Consider the following 19,332-nt stretch of genomic DNA (forward strand, 5'->3'; position numbering starts at 1 on the left):
AAATGAAGCTATCTTAAAAATAGAGTATATGAACAGAGATTTATGCACCGTTCAAACAGATAAGACAATATTACAAGCCGGGGTATTTCAGGCCAATTAATATGTGGAACATGCAAGCACATATATGCAGAGACTATATATTGTAAATTTGCAATACCCATGACCTCAATTAAGAGTTAAAATCACCAATAAATGAACCTAATTCTCTGTAGGCAATATGTTCAAGAACTCGTACTGTGAAATTGCAATTTAATGGCATCACAAATTATATGAACTTATGTATCATATTTAGAGGCACGCAATGATGAAGATTCATGCACATACTGTAGAAATGAGTGTGTGTGCATGTGTAATGAGATATCCACAACTTGAAAACTTACAAAATGACTGAGACCACTAAATTAAAATAGACTGAAAATTGAAGGCATACAAATCATGTGAACACACACACACACACACACACACACACACACGCACACACACACACACACACACACACACACACACACACACACACACACACACACACACACACACACACACACAACAAGATAAGTATACTCTACCAAGAGGCCCATATAGCAGTGCACTTGCACTTTAATCACAGAGTTCATTTTCATTTCCTCTCCTCTCTCCTTTATCACTGGCTTGGTTCTTATTCATCTTCATAAGAAAGCCGAGGAAGAGGGGCCAGCTTCTAAAAGCTTACTGATTTACATGATGAGTGTTTAGCCCCATATACAAACTCCTGGGAAAGGGCACAGGAAAAAATACAAGTACAAACAGATATCTTCACACACTCTTTCTATACACACACCCGCACACACACACACACACACACATAAAGTAATGTAATTTGTTTCCATATTACTAAGACAAAGAATCAGAGGCAGATTCTCACACACGCATATACTCCCAAATACACACATAAAAAGAGAACAAACAAAGCAGGCCCTGCTATAAACAGATGAGTTAGCGCTCACGCACTGCTTTGCTTGTTTAGCGTGTAACTCAATTTGAAATGCTAACACTGCCATAGGCTCAGGGGCATGCAGCGGCAGGCTAGCATCATCAGCCCACTTCATAGCAATTTAACTCTGCTCTTTCAACACAGAATACTTGTGCAGTGGCCCCATATTTTACACACAGTGAATAAAATTAATTGGGAATTTTTGGGGCACACATCATTTGCACGCTGGACCTACTTTGAATTGTAGATGAAGAAGAGGAGGGGAGGTTGTTGTAAATGTATCACGGCATATTTAAGAGCGTTTGGGTGTTTTTTTGTGTGTTTTTTCGATTTCTGACTCTCTGAGTGTGCATGTGCTGCAGAGCTTACAATAATGATAATGACCCCTATAGCTCCATCATTACAATCCATTATCAGTCAGAGATGTGTGGGGTTAGGAGGGAGGGATGATGACAAGGATGAGGGAGAATAAACTCATGATTAATGTGATCATGTACGTAAATATGCACATTACACATAACATAAAGCAGGCAGGCTCCTCTTTAACGGTGGAAAACTGTATTAAATGCTAGGATATGTTTAAATGCAGGCAGATAAGTGTGAAGGAACATGTATTGCATAAACAGTAGAAATTCAGTAAGAAAGGAAAAAGTAGAAATTCTGCTTCTGCATTGCTTAGGGTGTAATTCAAGCTGTAATGTCACAATTGTCACATCTTTAATATAAAGGAGAAGATGATGATATGAACAGATACATTTCAGAATAACTGCTCACAGCCAAAAACCATTAAAACGTGTATAAAATATGTGGAGGGAATTTAAAATCAAAACCACTGAAGTAGTTACAACAAATCTTAAAACCTCGCCATCGAAAAGAGGCATGAATCTAGTGGCTTTTGGGAAATGAAACCTTGCTGACAAATGCTCAAAACGAGTTCTATGAAAGTAAGTATAAAACGAGCCCAGATAAACTATAAAAAGGAGCAATAGATGCAGAGATACAGAGGGAAGCGAGACAGTGTCTGTGCTGAGAGAAATCAAAACACTGAGGTTGTGTCTGAACGGAAATCAGCCTCGATGATCACTGGTGTCGAGGCAAAGTATATTAAGTTTCTTTGCAGAGAAAGCAGGGTGCAGTTTGCCTGGGGGGATGGGGGGGATTTCCCTCCCTCTGGTCTATATATCCCTGCATCTGCTGAATAATTTTTCCCCCAGATGGGAACAGAAATGAATCCCCCTCATCGTGACAGGCCATAAAACATCTAAAATAAAAAAAGGATATTTTTAAAAACTAAGTAAAGCACTGCAATTTGAGAACGGTTTATAGTGCAAACAGCAATCAAATCAGAAAAGGACTTTTATAAAAGAGTATAGAAGCGCAACAGACAAAACTCTGGTGCTTTTTTTGACAACCGCCTGTTGTGACAATGCTACCATTTTTGACTGAAAACTCCATCACATTCATTCAAATTCATCACATCCTTCATACCCAAAATCAGCAAATCTCACAGCCAAATCAGAAGAACACAGTAGAAAAAACTCTCAAAATAAGTAATCAGTAAACTGTGTGACACTTACTTATGAAAAGCATACGAGTTGGTCCCTGAAGCGTACTGCCAGAAATTCATAAATTGGGTGAAGGGTGATAAGCAAATGAATGTAGAGTTTGTCTGTAATTTGAATTCATTTACACTGTTGGTGCTCAGCTGCTAAAGTGATTCTTTTGTGAGTCTTTGTGAGCAGATTGTGTCAGAGCAGTTTGCTTCTTATGTAAATGAGCAGCAGCCCTCCACTGCACTGAAAGGAGCTGAATTGACTGATTTTGTGTTGATGCATAAAGGTAGCTTTTCTGAGACGCATTCTTGGGGTGTGGGGACCGTGGAGAGGATAATTGTGGTACCTCCCATGATGATGCTAAATGTTTGCCTTTACAGGGCGACCTGAGGGAGTATGTAATTACTGTCACAGGGAGGGTCATTAGAACGACCAGCTGAGCTGAGAACTAAGTGTCATTAATTGTCACCTCTGTGTCATTCACCTCCACGTTGTCTGCCGTCATATGCTCCAGCTATGCATGTTTTACAGTTCTTGCACAGAGACAGGTGTGTGTGTAGATTTGAGGTCTGGTTCTGGTCTGATTCCTAAACTGGTTCTGGTTTTGAGCTGGTTATCTGCAATGATATTGTGCCCTTGGTTGTGACTGAGGAGTGTGTATCAATAAAGCTGTTGCATGACTGTTACGACCCCTCCCATTCTGCTCGCCATCATGCAGCTGATTACTTCCTGCAGAAGTTGGCAGTCAGGGAGGGTCATTAGGGCAAGGTGCTGACACCTGGTTAGGCATCTACCCAAGGTGATAAATGCCAACCTGGTCTCATTCTCTTTCTCTCTCTTTCTCTCTCTCTCTCTCTCTCTCTCTCTCTCTCTCTCTCTCTCTCTCTCTCTCCCTCCCTCCCTCTCCCTCTCCCTCTCCCTCTCCCTCTCCCTCTCCCTCTCCCTCTCCCTCTCCCTCTCCCTCTCTCTCTCCTAGGCTCCACGCCGCTACAGGTTCTGGGTTCGGTTTGGCGTTTTCCTTTTACACTCAACAGCAGCACACAAATGTCTCACTCATCCACACACTACATTCACCACTGATGCCACTACTCTACACACCTCATGCTTTTTGTAGATATGTTGTTTAAGTTACAATAAAACATTTTCATTTGGCACTTATAATCCTGACTTGTCTCCCCTCCTTGTCACATATGTTGAGCCAGTTAGTGACAGTGACACTGGTGCTAAACACTTTTTTATTGAGTTGGTGCTGCCATATTCACCAGCTACAGAAACAAGGAATTTTGTACTGATTTTGTACTGGACTTCATTCCTGTGCTGCACCATTATATTGTGTTGGATTGTGAGTTGGTACAGGGCATTGTTCCTGTTGGGATACACCCCAAATTGCCACTTGACAGTGCCGATTTTTGGCAACAACCTGGCTGGGAGTGCTGTGTGGACCAATGTGCTGCAGTCTCCTGTGATTATTTGCAAATCAATAGGGTGGGATGTAGGTGATGAGATGAGTCTTTTCCAGTTGCAAAAATTAGAGATGTTGCTCATGGTTACCAGGACAGTTCAGGTGGTTATTGCCCCAAGTAACTTGCAGGGTGTGGCTTCACTAATGCTATATGATGATTGTGGGCATTTACTTCTTTTGGCCTCGGTTGAAGCACAATGTGTTCAAATGTGTGAAGTTGTGCAATGCATGCCAGTTCACCGGGGGACTGTCATAAGCCAGCTGTTTGGGAATTTGATCTGAAGTCACACAGGCTGATATGAAAGAACTGTCTACAGCACTTGGGATGGGGGAGTGGAAGGTGCGGACTGGCCCCGACCTCTGTTATCTTGTGGTTGCTGCCCAGGTTATTCAAGTCCTGGGCGCTCTCTTGCTGACTCTCTGCCACTCTGCTGCCACTGCGACTGCTAGTGCATCTGCCTGCTCTTTTTCATTTAGGCTGCATTCAGACTGCAGGCAAATCTGATTCAAATCTGATTCCTTCTCAAATCCGATTTTTAGGCCTGACTGTCCACACTGTTCTTAGCAAGTGTCCAAATCGGATTTGGCTCTGTTCAGAATGGGCCATATTAATGACCAATCTGACAGGTTGCTGTTGCAACGTCATCGGAGCGTAGGCGTCATTTAGCGTGTATTGTGTGATGTCATATAATTGCGACAACGACAGTAACAACAAACCGGATGCAAGCCATCTCCCCAAAGATTAATTAATTAATTTGGTTTCGTCCTCTGTCCAAGGACTGATGTTTTCGACGTCCTCCATTGATATCAGCTAGCAACAACAACTGGAATAAGCGCGGGTCTGGTGTCGCATAGAGTGACGTAGAGTGACGCGTAGAGATGTAGAGAGACGTCACGGACAGTCAAATCTGATTTGAGTGTTTTGAGCTGTTCAGACTCAGACACATCTGTCCAAATGCAATTTGAAACTACCTCCCAAAAGTGGTTTCGATCTGGTTTGCAAAAATCGGATTTCATGTGATTTATGACTGTTCAGACTTCATAAGAGCCATCTGGCTCCAATCTAGATTGGCTAAAAATCAGATTTTGGCTTGCAGTCTGAACGCAGCCTTAGTTATGCTGTTTTTAGTTTGCTCTTATGCTTTCTTTTTTCTACCCTGCAACACTAAAACACATACAGTATTCTCCACTCATGCACATCACATACCAATGACTCTCCATACTTTAATTATTCCATTAAACCCTTTAATTTAGCTTCAATTTGGCAATTGGTTTAATGAACTTTTCTTTTGTTAAAGTTCAACATGGTGCGTCTCACTTTATGTTGTTGCCACTTGAGCCAGATCATGACAAAATATATCAAAAACATCCTTCCCTCTGATTTCTTTCACAAAATGCAAACTGGGAGTCAGTATTACAATTACCTCAATAAAAATCATAATAAAAAGCATTTCACTAATTACTGCTAATCACCTACTTGTACTAAAACTAGTTCAACCACTTTATTACAAGGACTTTGAGGAGAAACTGGTGATAAGGCCACAGGAATTTCGATTTAACTGAGTGAGTGTTTTGTGGGACTGACAACTCCACATTTATGTTTGTTGGCTGTCGATGATAACAGGTGGAGCTCACAGCAAGCGCGCCAATTAAAATCAAAATCAACCTGCCTGTTTGTAATTGCTTCTCCGCCTCCACATTGGTGTGTGTGTGTGTGTGTGTGTGTGTGTGTGTGTGTGTGTGTGTGTGTGTGTGTGTGTGAAGGCAGCACTAAATCTTACAACATTTAAATTTCACAGAGTTATTTGGTTATTAGACATGTTCCCAATAGTCCCTCTTTTAATCTATTTTGTTATAAATATAATATATTTCAAGTGATCTTTATAGCTGCATAAAAATGCAAAGATTACTCCCCTGTTTCTGTGAGAGAGAGAGAGAGAGAGAGAGAGAGAGAGAGAGTGTGTGTGTGTGTGTGTGTGTGTGTGTGTGTGTATGTGTGTGTGTGTGTGTGTGTGTGTGTGTGTGTGTGTGTGTGTGTGTGTGTGTGTGTGTGTGTGTGTGTGTGTGTGTGTGTGTGTGTGTGTGTGTGTGTGTGTGTGTGTGTCAAAGTGCTGTGTGTCTTATTTCTCCTGTGGATATCCTAGTACTTTGCCACAGAGATTAGGATGTATTGCTCACAAACACAAACACACACACACACAAACACACACACACACGCAGTGATGGAGTGAGCAGAACAGTCCTGATGCTCTCACTCACCGGTGAATGGCTGCTGTGATGGACTGAGTCTATTTAGAGACACACACACACACACATGCGCACGCACTCAGCTGGTGATGGAGTGAGGCCATTCCCTCTCCTCACCTCATGCCCAGTGGCTGGCTGGCAGCCCAGTGTAGACTTCCACCAAACCTTTCCACCAACCCAAGCACACAAACTTCTGATGAGCTCAATACAGTACTTACACACACACACTCTCTCTCTCTCTTTCTGTCTCTCTCACACACACACACACACACACAGAGAGAGATCCAAATCTTCAGCATTAATTCCCTTCAGTGAGTCATGCTGGGCATACTCCCTCCAGTTCACACTTTTCAGGTGTTTCAAAAGTTAGTTATTCTTTTCAAAATGTGGAATTCTTTGTCATTTGACTTGCCCTTGGGCTAATTTAGACACTTAAATTTTCTTTCTTCTTCACCATTTTCATTATCCTTTTAAAACTATTACAGCATAGATTAATATTACATTATTCTTTTAATTGCATACATTTTATAGTCATGTAGAGATAATTTGTGAGCTTAGGTTAAAACCCTAAGGATTATTATTTTTTCCTTCAGTACTATTCTAGTAAACCTCCATGACATAGATTTGATTTTACATCTCATTAGAGGCAAATATTACCCCAAAGCTAGTGAAATATCTCTGAGGGCATGTTTGATCAACCTTTATTAACTGCCCAACATCATTCATTGTCTCTTACAGACACTGTCATTAAGCACTAATAAATGGTATTAACTGTAACCATAACCCATGGGAACACCCTTACTGCTGACTTAAATTGAGGACATCTTTCTTCTTCACTTAAAGAAGTCATCTTTCTTATAGTGCCAAACAAATGTCTAACCTTACTGGACTACACTGACACTTTTCATTTTGACATTACTTCTGAGATTCTTAACAGTAGCTTCTATGAGCTCTCCCTCTCTACTTTCATGTTGTTTGGGTACAGATGTCTTAGTGCAAGCCTTAACACTTCAAAACCTGATTCTTTATGTGTCAGCAGTTGTAGAGAGCTGGGATCACTTTGCTGTCCATCTTCATTTGAGTCCCAGAAGCAATGCTGCCCTTTTATTTATAGAGACAGAGAAGGAGCTGTAGTTTGAAGACAAAATCCTTTGAAAATTCTCCATGAAAAAGCAACTATTTGAACTTTTTTGGTAATGTTTTAAAATACACCTTTTTAAACCTTATATCTCACAATCGTGATCAGCATCAGGAGTTTGCTCAGTTGTTATGCAGGAAAAAAGCAAAAAAGAAAAAGAAAAAAGGAAATAAACATTTGGTTATGATTATTTTGTCAATGTACCAGTCAGTCTACCATGTCAAATTGAACTTTCACAATTTCTTTGGCTTTAATTACTTGGAATGTGCAATAAAAAAATGTATTCTGAATAATTCTGCTCCTTAAACAACAGGAAAAATGTGCTCTTTAAAACAAATTAATAATAATAATAATATTTATTTTAACCAAAGCAAATAATTATTTGAATGACACCGCCCTGGACAACATAAAATACAATTAAAGTGACTGTGAATGAAGTCACTTTTTAGTGAGTGAAGATGGCCAAAAAAGTTAATAAAGCAAAGGCAGAGAAACTGGAAAATGCAATAATGTGTAGAGAAAAACAGATCACAGAAATGGCAGGCAGGCTAAGACTGAGCACTAGATCATATCCTGTTTTTTTGTCAGTTACTCCTCGCCTCCTCTAATAACTTCTGTCCTATAAGACGACTAGGTTAATGAGTTTACACACAAAGACAAGATCAATAAATAAAATGACACACACTGTAAAATGAACCAAAAACCATATCCAGCCAAAGATGTCTTTAAGGTTTAGTTTATTGGTTATAATGTTCAAAAAAGAAGTATATTCTTGCATTTTCTGAGAGCACATATCATGCATTCACCCCAGGACAACCACATCAGTATTTGTGACGTTAAAGTCTATCCCACTAATCTAAAAACCAGAGAATCAAAATCTCTAATGTGTGGTGTCACATTTATGTACAGCCTGAAGCTTCTCTATTGGTGCGGGATGTGAGACTGACTTTGAAAACTCCAGTAAAGACTATCAACTTTTACTGACTTTTGTATAATAACAGTGCAGTCAGTTTCAAAGCATAAGGCATAATTTAATTCCCTGAAAAATAATGTTTTTTGGTTCTCTAAGCATCAGAGTAAAAATCATAGAATTGGGAGCATCACAAATGCTATTTCATTCTTTATGGCTATGAGAAACAGTCATGACGGTCTCACACAGCACTATCCTGAGGCATTGAAATGCAATATTTTGTTTTTTTTTGTTTTTTTTAATGGCTTACTTTGGGCTGACTGCATGACAGACACTGGCTCAGTTCTCATACTGCAACTAATATAAAAACATTTACAACACAATAATGTATGTTTGTATTCATTTACAGGAAAATAAAAAAAACTGATAAATACAGTTTTCATTACAAAACACGATAAAATGTTTAATTTGTTCCTCAGATATGCCACTGAAAGTCATGGCAGACAAGCCTACAAAAACACTGCCCAGATTTACTGGAGAGTAAAACAGAGAAAAGAAGCTGAAGTCATACAGCTACAGCAGTGCAACTGAGACAGACTTGACTATTCACATGGACAAAGGTTATCTTCTGTCTACTCCTGCCTCCTTGTCTTTCATCCCCACCTCTCCATCCTTTGCTGAGGTGTCAGGGTCTAGGTCAGCATATGTCTCACTGGGAGCTGGAGGTGACCTCTCCCCTCTCTGTGTGGTGTCCCCTTGCCCTTTATGGTCTCCCTGCTGCTGTTGCTCTGTGTCCTGCCGTGGGTGAAGACATCCAGGTCTCTCTAAGCTCCACGGCGTCTCCTACAGATGTTGGACAGCAGTGGAAACAAAACAGCAAGAATATTTGGGATCAGCATGAGTGTGCTGATCTGCTAGATGACCTTTTGACTGAAAGATTACTACCTTGAATGAGTGAACAGATAAGCTGGGAGAATTCATACTGTAGTTTGGAGCTCTTTTATGTGAATGGTTGCCTCTGTAGCTTACTCTGGAACATATCAATAATTAACAGTGTATCCTTTGATAACTCGATATGCTGAATATAGATGGTCTTTTAATTGCAAGATTCACCTTCATTATTTCATATGCAGACAAAGCATGAATACAATAGTGTCTCATGAAATAGAAATAAGCATAATAAATCTTACTGAAAGACAGACTAAATTCAAACAGACAGATTTTTTGTTGACCAGCTCAGTTGTGTGCGTTGGGTCTACGCCAGGCGGGGAGTTCCGGTCCTCTGAAATGATGCCAACGCGGTAGTAACTTCAAACTGCATTCTATCAAAAGGCCACCAGGGGGCGACCGTTTTGGTGTCAAAAGCACTTCCGTCAATGGAGAAATCACCAACTTCTCACTTGATTTCTAACCTCAGTAAACGTTTTTAAAAAATGTGTTTATGGTCTCAATCGCTTCTTTAAAGCCTTCTTCAATGCAGTATGATGTTCATTTGTGAAATGTTGGCCTCCCTGATTTTATATTTGACGATAAAGCAGGGTATGCATTAGGGCGTGGCTACGTCGTGATTGACAGATTGATTGGTTCACAAGTTCAGTAGGGCGCCTCTTGCTCCTCCTGATGCCCATATAACTAGAATCCGTGGTGGGTTTTTACCCGGCATGCACCGGACATTTTCAAGATGGCGCTGCCCAGATCCGAAACTATTCGCTTCCAAGCAGCAGTCCACAAAACAATGGGTGACGTCACGGATGTTATGTCCATTTTATATACAGTCTATGGTCTACACACATGAGCAGGTATGTATACTTCAATGCACTGTACGCAATACAATAAAGTATGAAGGTGTATGTTGGCTTCCATTCATGCAAGTTCTTGTGTGGGATGTGGTATGTGTGTGTGCATGTATGTGTGCATTTGTGTGGCTTATATGTGCGTGTGTTTGTGTGGACCTGAGGCAAACAAACAGCAGACACGGCCCCAGGCTAACTTAATATGGGCCTCCTTTGACACACATACACACACACACACACACACACACACACACACACACACACACACACACACACACACACACACACACACACACACACACACACACACACCTAATCATGGCTTTATGCTGTGTTTCACTGCCATTTCGTCAACTGGATACTACCACCCACCAGCACTGTGCTGAGTGGGAGGTTAGGCTTTATCATAGCTAGTCTACACTGCTGCACATTTGAACCAGAGAGGTCTAAGGCTGTTACCTTGGCAGCGTGGTGCTGAACAATATCTCTGCCCTCCAAAACTATTTATTTCAGATATTATTTGCAGGTTGTGTTTTGTTATTGAAGTAACTGCAGTGTACTTAAGTCACATGTGTTTGTGTACCTGTCCAAACAAACCAATGGTGTCTCCAGGCAGGTAGCTGAGAGCCACACTGCAGTCTGATGAAGCCGACAGAAGAAGGACCCTATCCCCATGGATACATGTCTCCAGGTGAGTCACACGATCAAGGTGTGGGTGGAAACTATGCAGCAGTTTTGGAAGTTCTTTGGTTACTCCTTCAGCTGGTTTGAGGCAATAATGCTAAGAGACAGACAAGTAAAGTATATTATATGTCATAGCTAGTATTTTCCTCAGTGGAGGTACGAAAATATGCATTTAATTTATGATTGTGAGATACTGAATCATAAAAAACTGGATTTTATTAATATCAGTGCTAAATCATAGCAATTGATGCATATTAAGTATTTTGATCTAATGATCAATGTTTGTAAGAAAAAAAATATATATATATATATTAATCTTAGCCATGTTGCAACCATGACTAAGATTTTTAAACTCAACCCTTAAAGAATCTTAATTGTACCTCAAAAATGTACCATATTTGTTTTGTAGCATATGAAACATATATGAACCTATGGTGCATTAACGGTCATTAACACAAATACTTACCTTATTTTGCATGTTATGTAATTCTACATCATGTTAGGGTGAGAAATGGTGCTAAACACTCCTGGCATTATGGATGGGTCCTCCAAGGAGAAATCAGCATCAGTGCTGTTTTAATGTACATGCTTACTGGGGCTCAAGCCCTAAGCCCAACAACATTAAAGGGCCCATGAGGCTCGAGGGAGGGAAAAAACCTCCTGCCTCATTTGTACAAGGAGAAAATGTAGGTGTCCTACTAAAAGTCTTAAATTATCATATATTCAACACTGTATATGTTCATCTGTTCCTTTTTTTTATTACATTATGTAAATAAAATGGAGTTGCCTTTATCGAGCATTCACATTTCTCCTGTTATTTTCCTCTCACTGCAGCATCCAAACTGATAGTCACAAGTTAAACAAATGGTAAGCTGGTCAAACATTGTAAATACTGGACTGCCAATTTATAGGTTACATTTTGTTTCCCACATTGTAAGAAACTTTACGAGGTGAATGCTTTTTCCTGAGCACAATTTAACTAACATATGTCTAAGTGCATATATGCATGTATTTTATGTGAGATGGCCTACAGTGAGCTGGACTGTACCTTTTGTTGTAATTTATGTACCGTATATGTATGCTTCACTATGGGCTCATACTTGTATTTAATGCCACAACAGTCATAAAATGAGATCATTAAACTGCAGTGATGAGTGATTGTTGATGAATCATTGCATGCAAATAAAGCATGGCTGATTTGTTTGTTTGCGCGGGTTGGGGGGTGCGGCTGCAGGTCCGCCCATAAAACCCAAATGCCCAGCCAGTCACTTTCCTCTGGCACCGGGACTGATGCTAACTGAGAAATCCTGCATCTAAGAGCACAACACTGTATTCTGTTGCAATCATGTTAGTCATCCAGCTGATTCCAAAGCGTGCTCCTAACTTGCCGTGGGACAGGATTTCTACCAGAGCTCTGAACATGCCCAACTTCTTCGACTCTGCTACATATATACATATATTTCCATAAATTATACTGGAAGCCAAATGAGATGCACCCATCTGAATTCATCCCGTCTTATAAACTGTGACAGAGAGTAGAGCTCTGAATATTGTGGCAATAATACCCGAGAGGGTGTTCTTTTACTGCGATTATGAGCATGACAGTGATGCTGCTACGTCTCATACCGATGGCGTGATCCAAGTCTCCATAATCAGAGTCAAAAAGTCAAAAGGCCTGTCTAAGGTATCAGACGCAAACTCTCATGATGTATATAAAGTGTTCACACGCTAGAGTACTACAGTCAGGCTTTGATCAGATGACTTGGATGAAACTACTTATAAATTTACTTCAATCTTGAATGATTTTATTCTCATCTAGTGGAATTACCAAAAAAAAAAAAAAAATATATATATATATATATATATATATATATATATATATATATATATATATATATATATATATATATATATATATATATATATATATATATATATATATATATAATGGTTTTTAGTCTACATTTTATATTATATTCTGTCTCTTCATTGCTTTTCCTTCCTTTGGCTTTATGATCTCCCGTCCATATCACTTTCTCTCATATTATCTACTGTTCTTCTTATACACACATGTCATGGTGGTACGAAGACCCAAGATCATTGTGAATTAGTGTGGTCCTCTGCAGCTGGTATATATGTACAGTATATGAGTAAATCTACCTGTATGTCCCATGTCTTCAGTGTTCCCACTCTGTCAGCTGTGACTAAATGTTTTCCACAGGGGCTGACAGTCATAACAATAGACCCCAGGTCTGGATTGTGAGCGGTGAACTGTCCCACCAGACGGCTGTGGAGGCTGTTCCAGAGCCTGACCACACCTGAGCCGCCACATGACACCAAATCTGCACCACCTGGGGGAGAAAGAGAAATTAAGACGTCTGGAATAATCGTTGCATGACTCTTATCAATACACAAGTTGGGTGAGCACTGCTATGGAAGCCCAGTATTATTGTTAAATGATGTTTTGACCTTGCAGTGGGTGTCAGGCTATGCCAACATAAATGTAAAGACACACATATATAGTGTAGGATTTAGAAGAGAAGAGAATTTAAATCAAAAATACAATAGATAAAACAGGGTTAAAAATGACAGCAGCTACAGTGCACTGCGAGATAAAAATAAATAGTCCAACATTTAATTAAACAAAAGTCAGTGGCAAACCAAATAGTCTCCAGTCTTAATTTAAAAGAACTGCAGATTTCCTCAGCAAACAATGCAACAACCAGTTGAGCTAATCTACTAACCAAGAACATGTTTGGCAAAGCAGGCGTACCTTTACACATGCTCTATTCTGTTGAATCAGAGAAAATCCAGTAAAACCAAATATCAAAAGAGGTTCACCAACAACAACAAAAATAACTACAAAAATTGGAGCTGCAAGTAAACAAAACTAAATGTATGCCATACTCCAAAAGTTTTTGTCAGTAACATAGAGTGTTCATATGCATAGATTTACTACTGTGGTTCTCTGATCAAAAGCTAGAAGATGAGTAGCATCTGGTAGTCTTAACTGCAGAGCTGACTACAGCTCTGTTTATTTAGACAAGGCTCAAACTCAACAATAGACATACATGTGTCAGTTATGAACAGTCGGCATGTAGTCCAAGGCCCAGAGGCTGATAATGTTTTTATTTTATTTTATAACCAGGCTAAACAGGTAGCAAACAGATGCAGCAACTAGGAATAACAAAATCAAACTTAAATATTGTTCATGTAAATAATTAAACAAAAGACATTTTGGAGCTTGAGATGCTGCGTATGCAAAGAAGTGAAAAGCTGGAAAACTTCAGGCAAGATCATCACATCAAACAATCATTGATGTGTAGTTACTTTACATTATCTTTTGTAGCCTTTTTGTGAACATAATACACACAGACTAATGTTCAAACCTGCAAGTGTGCAGCATTAAAAACAGCAAGGCCATATATGCAGTATATATGGTGAGAGAAAAAGCTTCTGATTGAACTCTTTCAACCTTTTAAAGTAACTTCACTTTGTTTGCAGGGTCCCACATGATGGCTCAAAGTATGTGTAAAGGAAAATGTTGCATACATTTAAATGGGCTTCGTCCTAAAAGACAGCGGGAAAATCTCAAATCTAGTAACTGTCCTGAGCAGCTTTAATGACTAATAAAACCAGCGACATGCATGATGACAGGATCATTTTGGCAACAGCATGATTTAGGTCAAAATGCATAATACAGAATTTATTAGGGTAAAAAGAATTCACTTTGTGTTTACTGCTGTTATTTTGTGAGTCCTAAGGCAATGCTGCCCAACAATATTACTTAAACATTATGCAGTGTCCCATATCTTTCCAAAACTACTGCAACAAATAAGCAACACTAAGACCAATAAGAATTATTTAGTTTTTGATGTTTCACCTGTTGCTGCAGCCACAGATGTGCGCCCTGGTAAAAAGAACAACCTGGTGACAGCAATGCAGTTCTGTGAGTCGTCTTTGCCACTGAAACCAAGATGAGAATCAGGGAAATTACCTAAAAAATGAAAAAAAAGAATGAATGAAGGAAGGAAGATCAGAAGCAGAAGAACAAGACTAACAGACTACAGCCATGCTAGCAGCTCTGTGAGGCTCCAGGCACAGCTGTGCTTTGTGGTCCTTTAAGCATGTTGATGTTTAGTATGCATGATGTTGACCATCTTAGTTTAGCATCTTATCATAACATAACATTTGCTTTTTTAGCATTAAACACAAAGTACACATTGTTTTTATCTTGATTGTAAAATGCATAATTAAATCAACGATTGGCTCATAAACTGTACTGTACTGCAAAAAAAGTGTTGTTTGTTGAATTTGTGTGTGCCTGTGAGACCTTGGTGCTTCTCGCCTTCATCATGTTCAGCACGCGGCCACAGTTTTCTTAAAGCTTTTTCAGTGCTGTTGTTCCACACTATAATCTCTCCATCATAGCTTCCTGTACACATCAGACAAAGGATGAAAAAAAGGTAAGAACTTAGTAGAAACTTAAAAACCGCACTTTTCTTTTTGGTATTTTTTTTGTATTGAAAAGACTGCAAAACCTAACAGGCTTTCAACTGAACCAGCAGAGAGGAAAAAGTCATGCATTTCAAAAGAAATATCAACACAAGACCTTTCAGTAAACTCATACAGAGTTTGCTTGTGCTGCTGAATCATGCAAGCTAGTCACTAAAAAACACTTTAAAGTGTTAGACCTCAACATCTGTTCCCAGCTACCAGCTGTTCCCCACTCAATCCTTAATATTCACCTTAAAACAAAGTGCTTTTCAAATCATCTACATTATATGTTGTTGGCATTGTTGGAAAATTGGCGTTTGTTGTACTGGTATTAAGTAATTGGATGCAACAGATAAGATTCCAGCTTTGTGGAAAAGCACTGTAGTTGTTCACTTGAGCAAAATTGGTGATGTCTCTGATCTAAACAACTACTATCCAATATCTTGGACTTCCTTTCTTGGCAAAAATCCTAGAGTCATTGGTCAACTATCCGCCTTTATTGACTCATTAAACCTATTACAAAAACAACAGTCTGGTTATCACCCCTGTCACAGCACAATTAGTCAGTTTCAGTCAATGACAACACTGTGTCTTCCTTGGATTTAAAAAGAAAAATGGACCTCTCAAAGACATTTGATGCTGTTGATCATAAAACTCAAACAACTGTTGTTGGTCATGGTGTTCACTCAAGCAAACCCTCTTACTATCAGTAATGGGTTGCCACAGAGGTCTATCCTTGATCTATTGCTGTTTACATTATACACTTAATAACATATGTCTCCGTAATCAATAGTCTAGTTTTTGCAGATGATAGTTTTACATATCCCACAAGCGCAGGCCCTGATTCATCTTCAGTCTGCCTTTGATGCTTTCTAATTATGACTCCTTAATCACAGAGTAATTATAAATGCAAAAAAGACTCTCCACCAATGATTCTCTGATTATCCTGCAATTAAAACTTTAAATAGCACTCATATTACTCTTGCTGAGTCATACAAATACTAAATATGGCTTGACAGCAGATTATTCAAGATTTATGTTTAACATTTGATTCAGAAATTTAAAATCAAATTAGGTTTCTTGTATCCTACCTGACATCCTCCAAAGTTGGCTTGACTTGGCTATGGAGATATTTTGTACTCTGCCCCATCAACACTTCATCAGCTAAACCCTGTGTATCATAGTGCATTACGCTTTATCACAAATCATACATTTCACACTTCTGTATCACACGATTGGATGGACTTCCTTACAATCAAGGAGAAATACCCATCTCATGTTATTCATATATCAAGCTCTATCGTTTAACCTTCAAAACTACCTCACATATAACTCAGATATACTTCATGTTCACTATAACGTTAGCTGAACTGGTTTCAGGTTCTCTACAAATTTTAAATGGGATGAACTGCAAACTGATAGATTCAAACTAGAGTCTTATATTTCTCTTGGAGATTTTAAAGCTTTTTTTTCATGATTCTTGAAAAAAGTTTTTATTACATTTTTGTGCATTGTGTAGTCGTGTTGTGTCGGTCTGCTGATTGTGGTCTTGTCTTATGAATGTTTCTTGTTCTCAAAACTCTCCTCGAAAAGAGATATTAATCTCAATGAGATTGCCTAATTAAATAAAGATTTAAAAAACAAGAACATGTAAGAAAGAGTAAGTGTGTGTGTGTGTGTGTTTGTGTGTACTTGCATGTGTGTTTCTCTGTGTGATAAAAAATATAAGGCAGGAATCTCATCTGGTGGTTCAATAGTTGAACAGCAAGACTTGATGAGATGTGTGAGGAGTGTGTTAGATATGGGAGGTGTGTATGTGTGAGCAATAGGAGGTATGAAGTATATGAGAGTGTGGCATTATTCATGAAGCCCAGGGTCAACTGTGTGTGTGTGTGTGTGTGTGTGTGTGTGTGTGTGTGTGTGTGTGTGTGTGTGTGTGTGTGTGTGTGTGTGTGTGTGTGTGTGTGTGTGTGTGTGTGTGTGTGTGTGTGTGTGTGTGAGAGACAGAGATAGAGGTGGTGCAAGAGTGCAGATATCTGCAGCATCTACACAATATTGAGTTTTAAGATGGATTCACTTTTACCTCCATTAACTTTCAAAAGTGCTCTAATGCACTGAACCCTGATCATTGACAACACACACACACAAACACACACACACACACACACACACACACACACACACACACACACATGCATACACCCATATCTGCTTATTTATTGATTCACTAACTCCAACAAAGACATTTTATATTCAGAGCATCCTCTGCTTGAGAAAGATGTCATTACTGTCAGTCGTTTTTCTGATTTCTAAGCTTATATTTTCATTTCTAACAAAGTTTGGTGCGCCGTCTTAGATGATTCGGTCCTTGGTCACTTGGAAGGTGTTCAGCCATGGAGGATTAAAGGATCCGAGGAGAGACGGAAGAGTGAATAGGGGGATTGTGACTGAAGGTGGTACACAGGACCCCTGTCTACATGCACCCTGCTGTGTGTGTTTGAGTGTGTGTGTGTGTGTGTGTGTGTGTGTGTGTGTGTGTGTGTGTGTGTGCATTTGTGTTTGACAGTGTCTGTGTGTGAGAAGCCAAGCAGAACCTCGCCTAGACTTTGAATATGGATGAGGAGGCTTCAGTCCCACATCAGCCAAATGTTCCTGCTGCAACTTGATTCAACTTCAGACACAAACAAACAGATGCACATACACACTCATGAAAACACACACACACACACACACATGCATGCACAGTCCAACAGAACTTTAAATTGACTTTTGTCACTGGTGGCCATGATGCCACTACTGCCTTCACTTGGCGGCTCTCACACATAATTTGGCAGCACACACGCTTTGATATGAAAGTGTGTGATTACTCACTGCAACCCTGAAGAAATATGCTGCCAACTGAAACTAATGCATCATCGCTTTTAGACGTCTTTGTGTTTGGCGGATTTGGAAAATAAATCATTTGCAAAAATTGTTAATTTAGAAAAGAACAGAGATAGTTCACTTTTTGCTTTAGTATGGAAAGAAGTGTGAAAATATAGGGGATTAAGATATGAATGTGATATATACTTTTGTACTTCCCTAAAGCCAAATGATATTAAAGCCAAGTTGTATTATGTGAATTAATTATATAATTTTATGATTTTTCTGGGTAAGATATTGGTTGATCTCGATACACCTGTTCCTCTGACAACAGAAAACTATTCCATCAACTGAAAGGTCACAGTGCCTATAGGAACAAAACACAAGCTTGCAGCTTCATGCCAAAGATATTATCAGGTAGAGAGCTGAAATGTGTTTTAGACTTTAAAAATACTGCATATGAGGTAGATCATTTGCATTCATCTGACAAGTTTCTATGGCCTGGAGAGGCATCAATATTGTGACACCAATGGATGACTGACAGCAGGTTATGAACGGAGAGAAATCACAGATTAAAGGGGGGATTTCTTGCAAACACTTCTTGCTGGCAAAAGCAAAAATATTCATTGTTTTGTCAATTTTCTTTTTTTTTTTTACAAACCACATGGTCATATTTCAGTATAAAAATAAACACACCTTCAAACACAACCGCAGGTATAATTTCCTTTTCTCTTTCTAGCAGACACAACCCCCACCCTACAGCACACACACACACACGCTTGAAAAATCAGAAAGTACTCTGTCTCATTTCCCCTCACTCCCACTGAGAGAGCTCTAATAAACATAATTTAAATTGGGCATTTGGATTAAATTGGAGGTGGAGGGTGTGTGTGTGTGGGTGGGGGAAGAAATGCAGCAGGCTAACTAGGGAGACAAGGTAAAAAATAAACAGAAGTGAACGGGAAAGTTAGAGACTGGGAGGAAAGGAGGAAGCAGGCAGAGAGAGGAGCTGAACACACCAACAAAGAAATTGGGGAGCGAACTTTGAAGTAGTTTCAAGTTCCAAGTACAGTTAAGTAGCTCCTGAATTGGGCTTTTGTTCCAGCACCAACTATTCATTTCTTTCCAAACCATTTCTCCCCCCAGCTTTGAGCACATCCACTCTTATCTACCTTTCCACTGCCATCCCTCACTTTATCTCGCTTCTATACTTATC

General features: G+C 39.4%; 1 protein-coding gene across 1 annotated transcript in view; it reads right to left on the reverse strand.

Annotated features, from left to right (window-relative positions):
• Positions 1-8,901: 8,901 nt before the first annotated feature.
• Positions 8,902-19,332, reverse strand: part of LOC133981026 (WD repeat-containing protein 49-like) — a 29,074-nt gene continuing 18,643 nt past the window's right edge. Inside the window, exons 13-17 of the mRNA XM_062419913.1 lie at positions 15,091-15,192; positions 14,641-14,754; positions 12,918-13,108; positions 10,657-10,854; positions 8,902-9,123 (exon numbers count right to left, since the gene is read on the reverse strand). Of these exons, the coding sequence (XP_062275897.1) occupies positions 8,902-9,123; positions 10,657-10,854; positions 12,918-13,108; positions 14,641-14,754; positions 15,091-15,192 (827 nt within the window). The remainder of the gene's footprint in view (positions 9,124-10,656; positions 10,855-12,917; positions 13,109-14,640; positions 14,755-15,090; positions 15,193-19,332) is intronic.

Source organism: Scomber scombrus, chromosome 5 (assembly GCF_963691925.1).
Source record: "Scomber scombrus chromosome 5, fScoSco1.1, whole genome shotgun sequence".
NCBI lineage: Eukaryota > Metazoa > Chordata > Actinopteri > Scombriformes > Scombridae > Scomber > Scomber scombrus.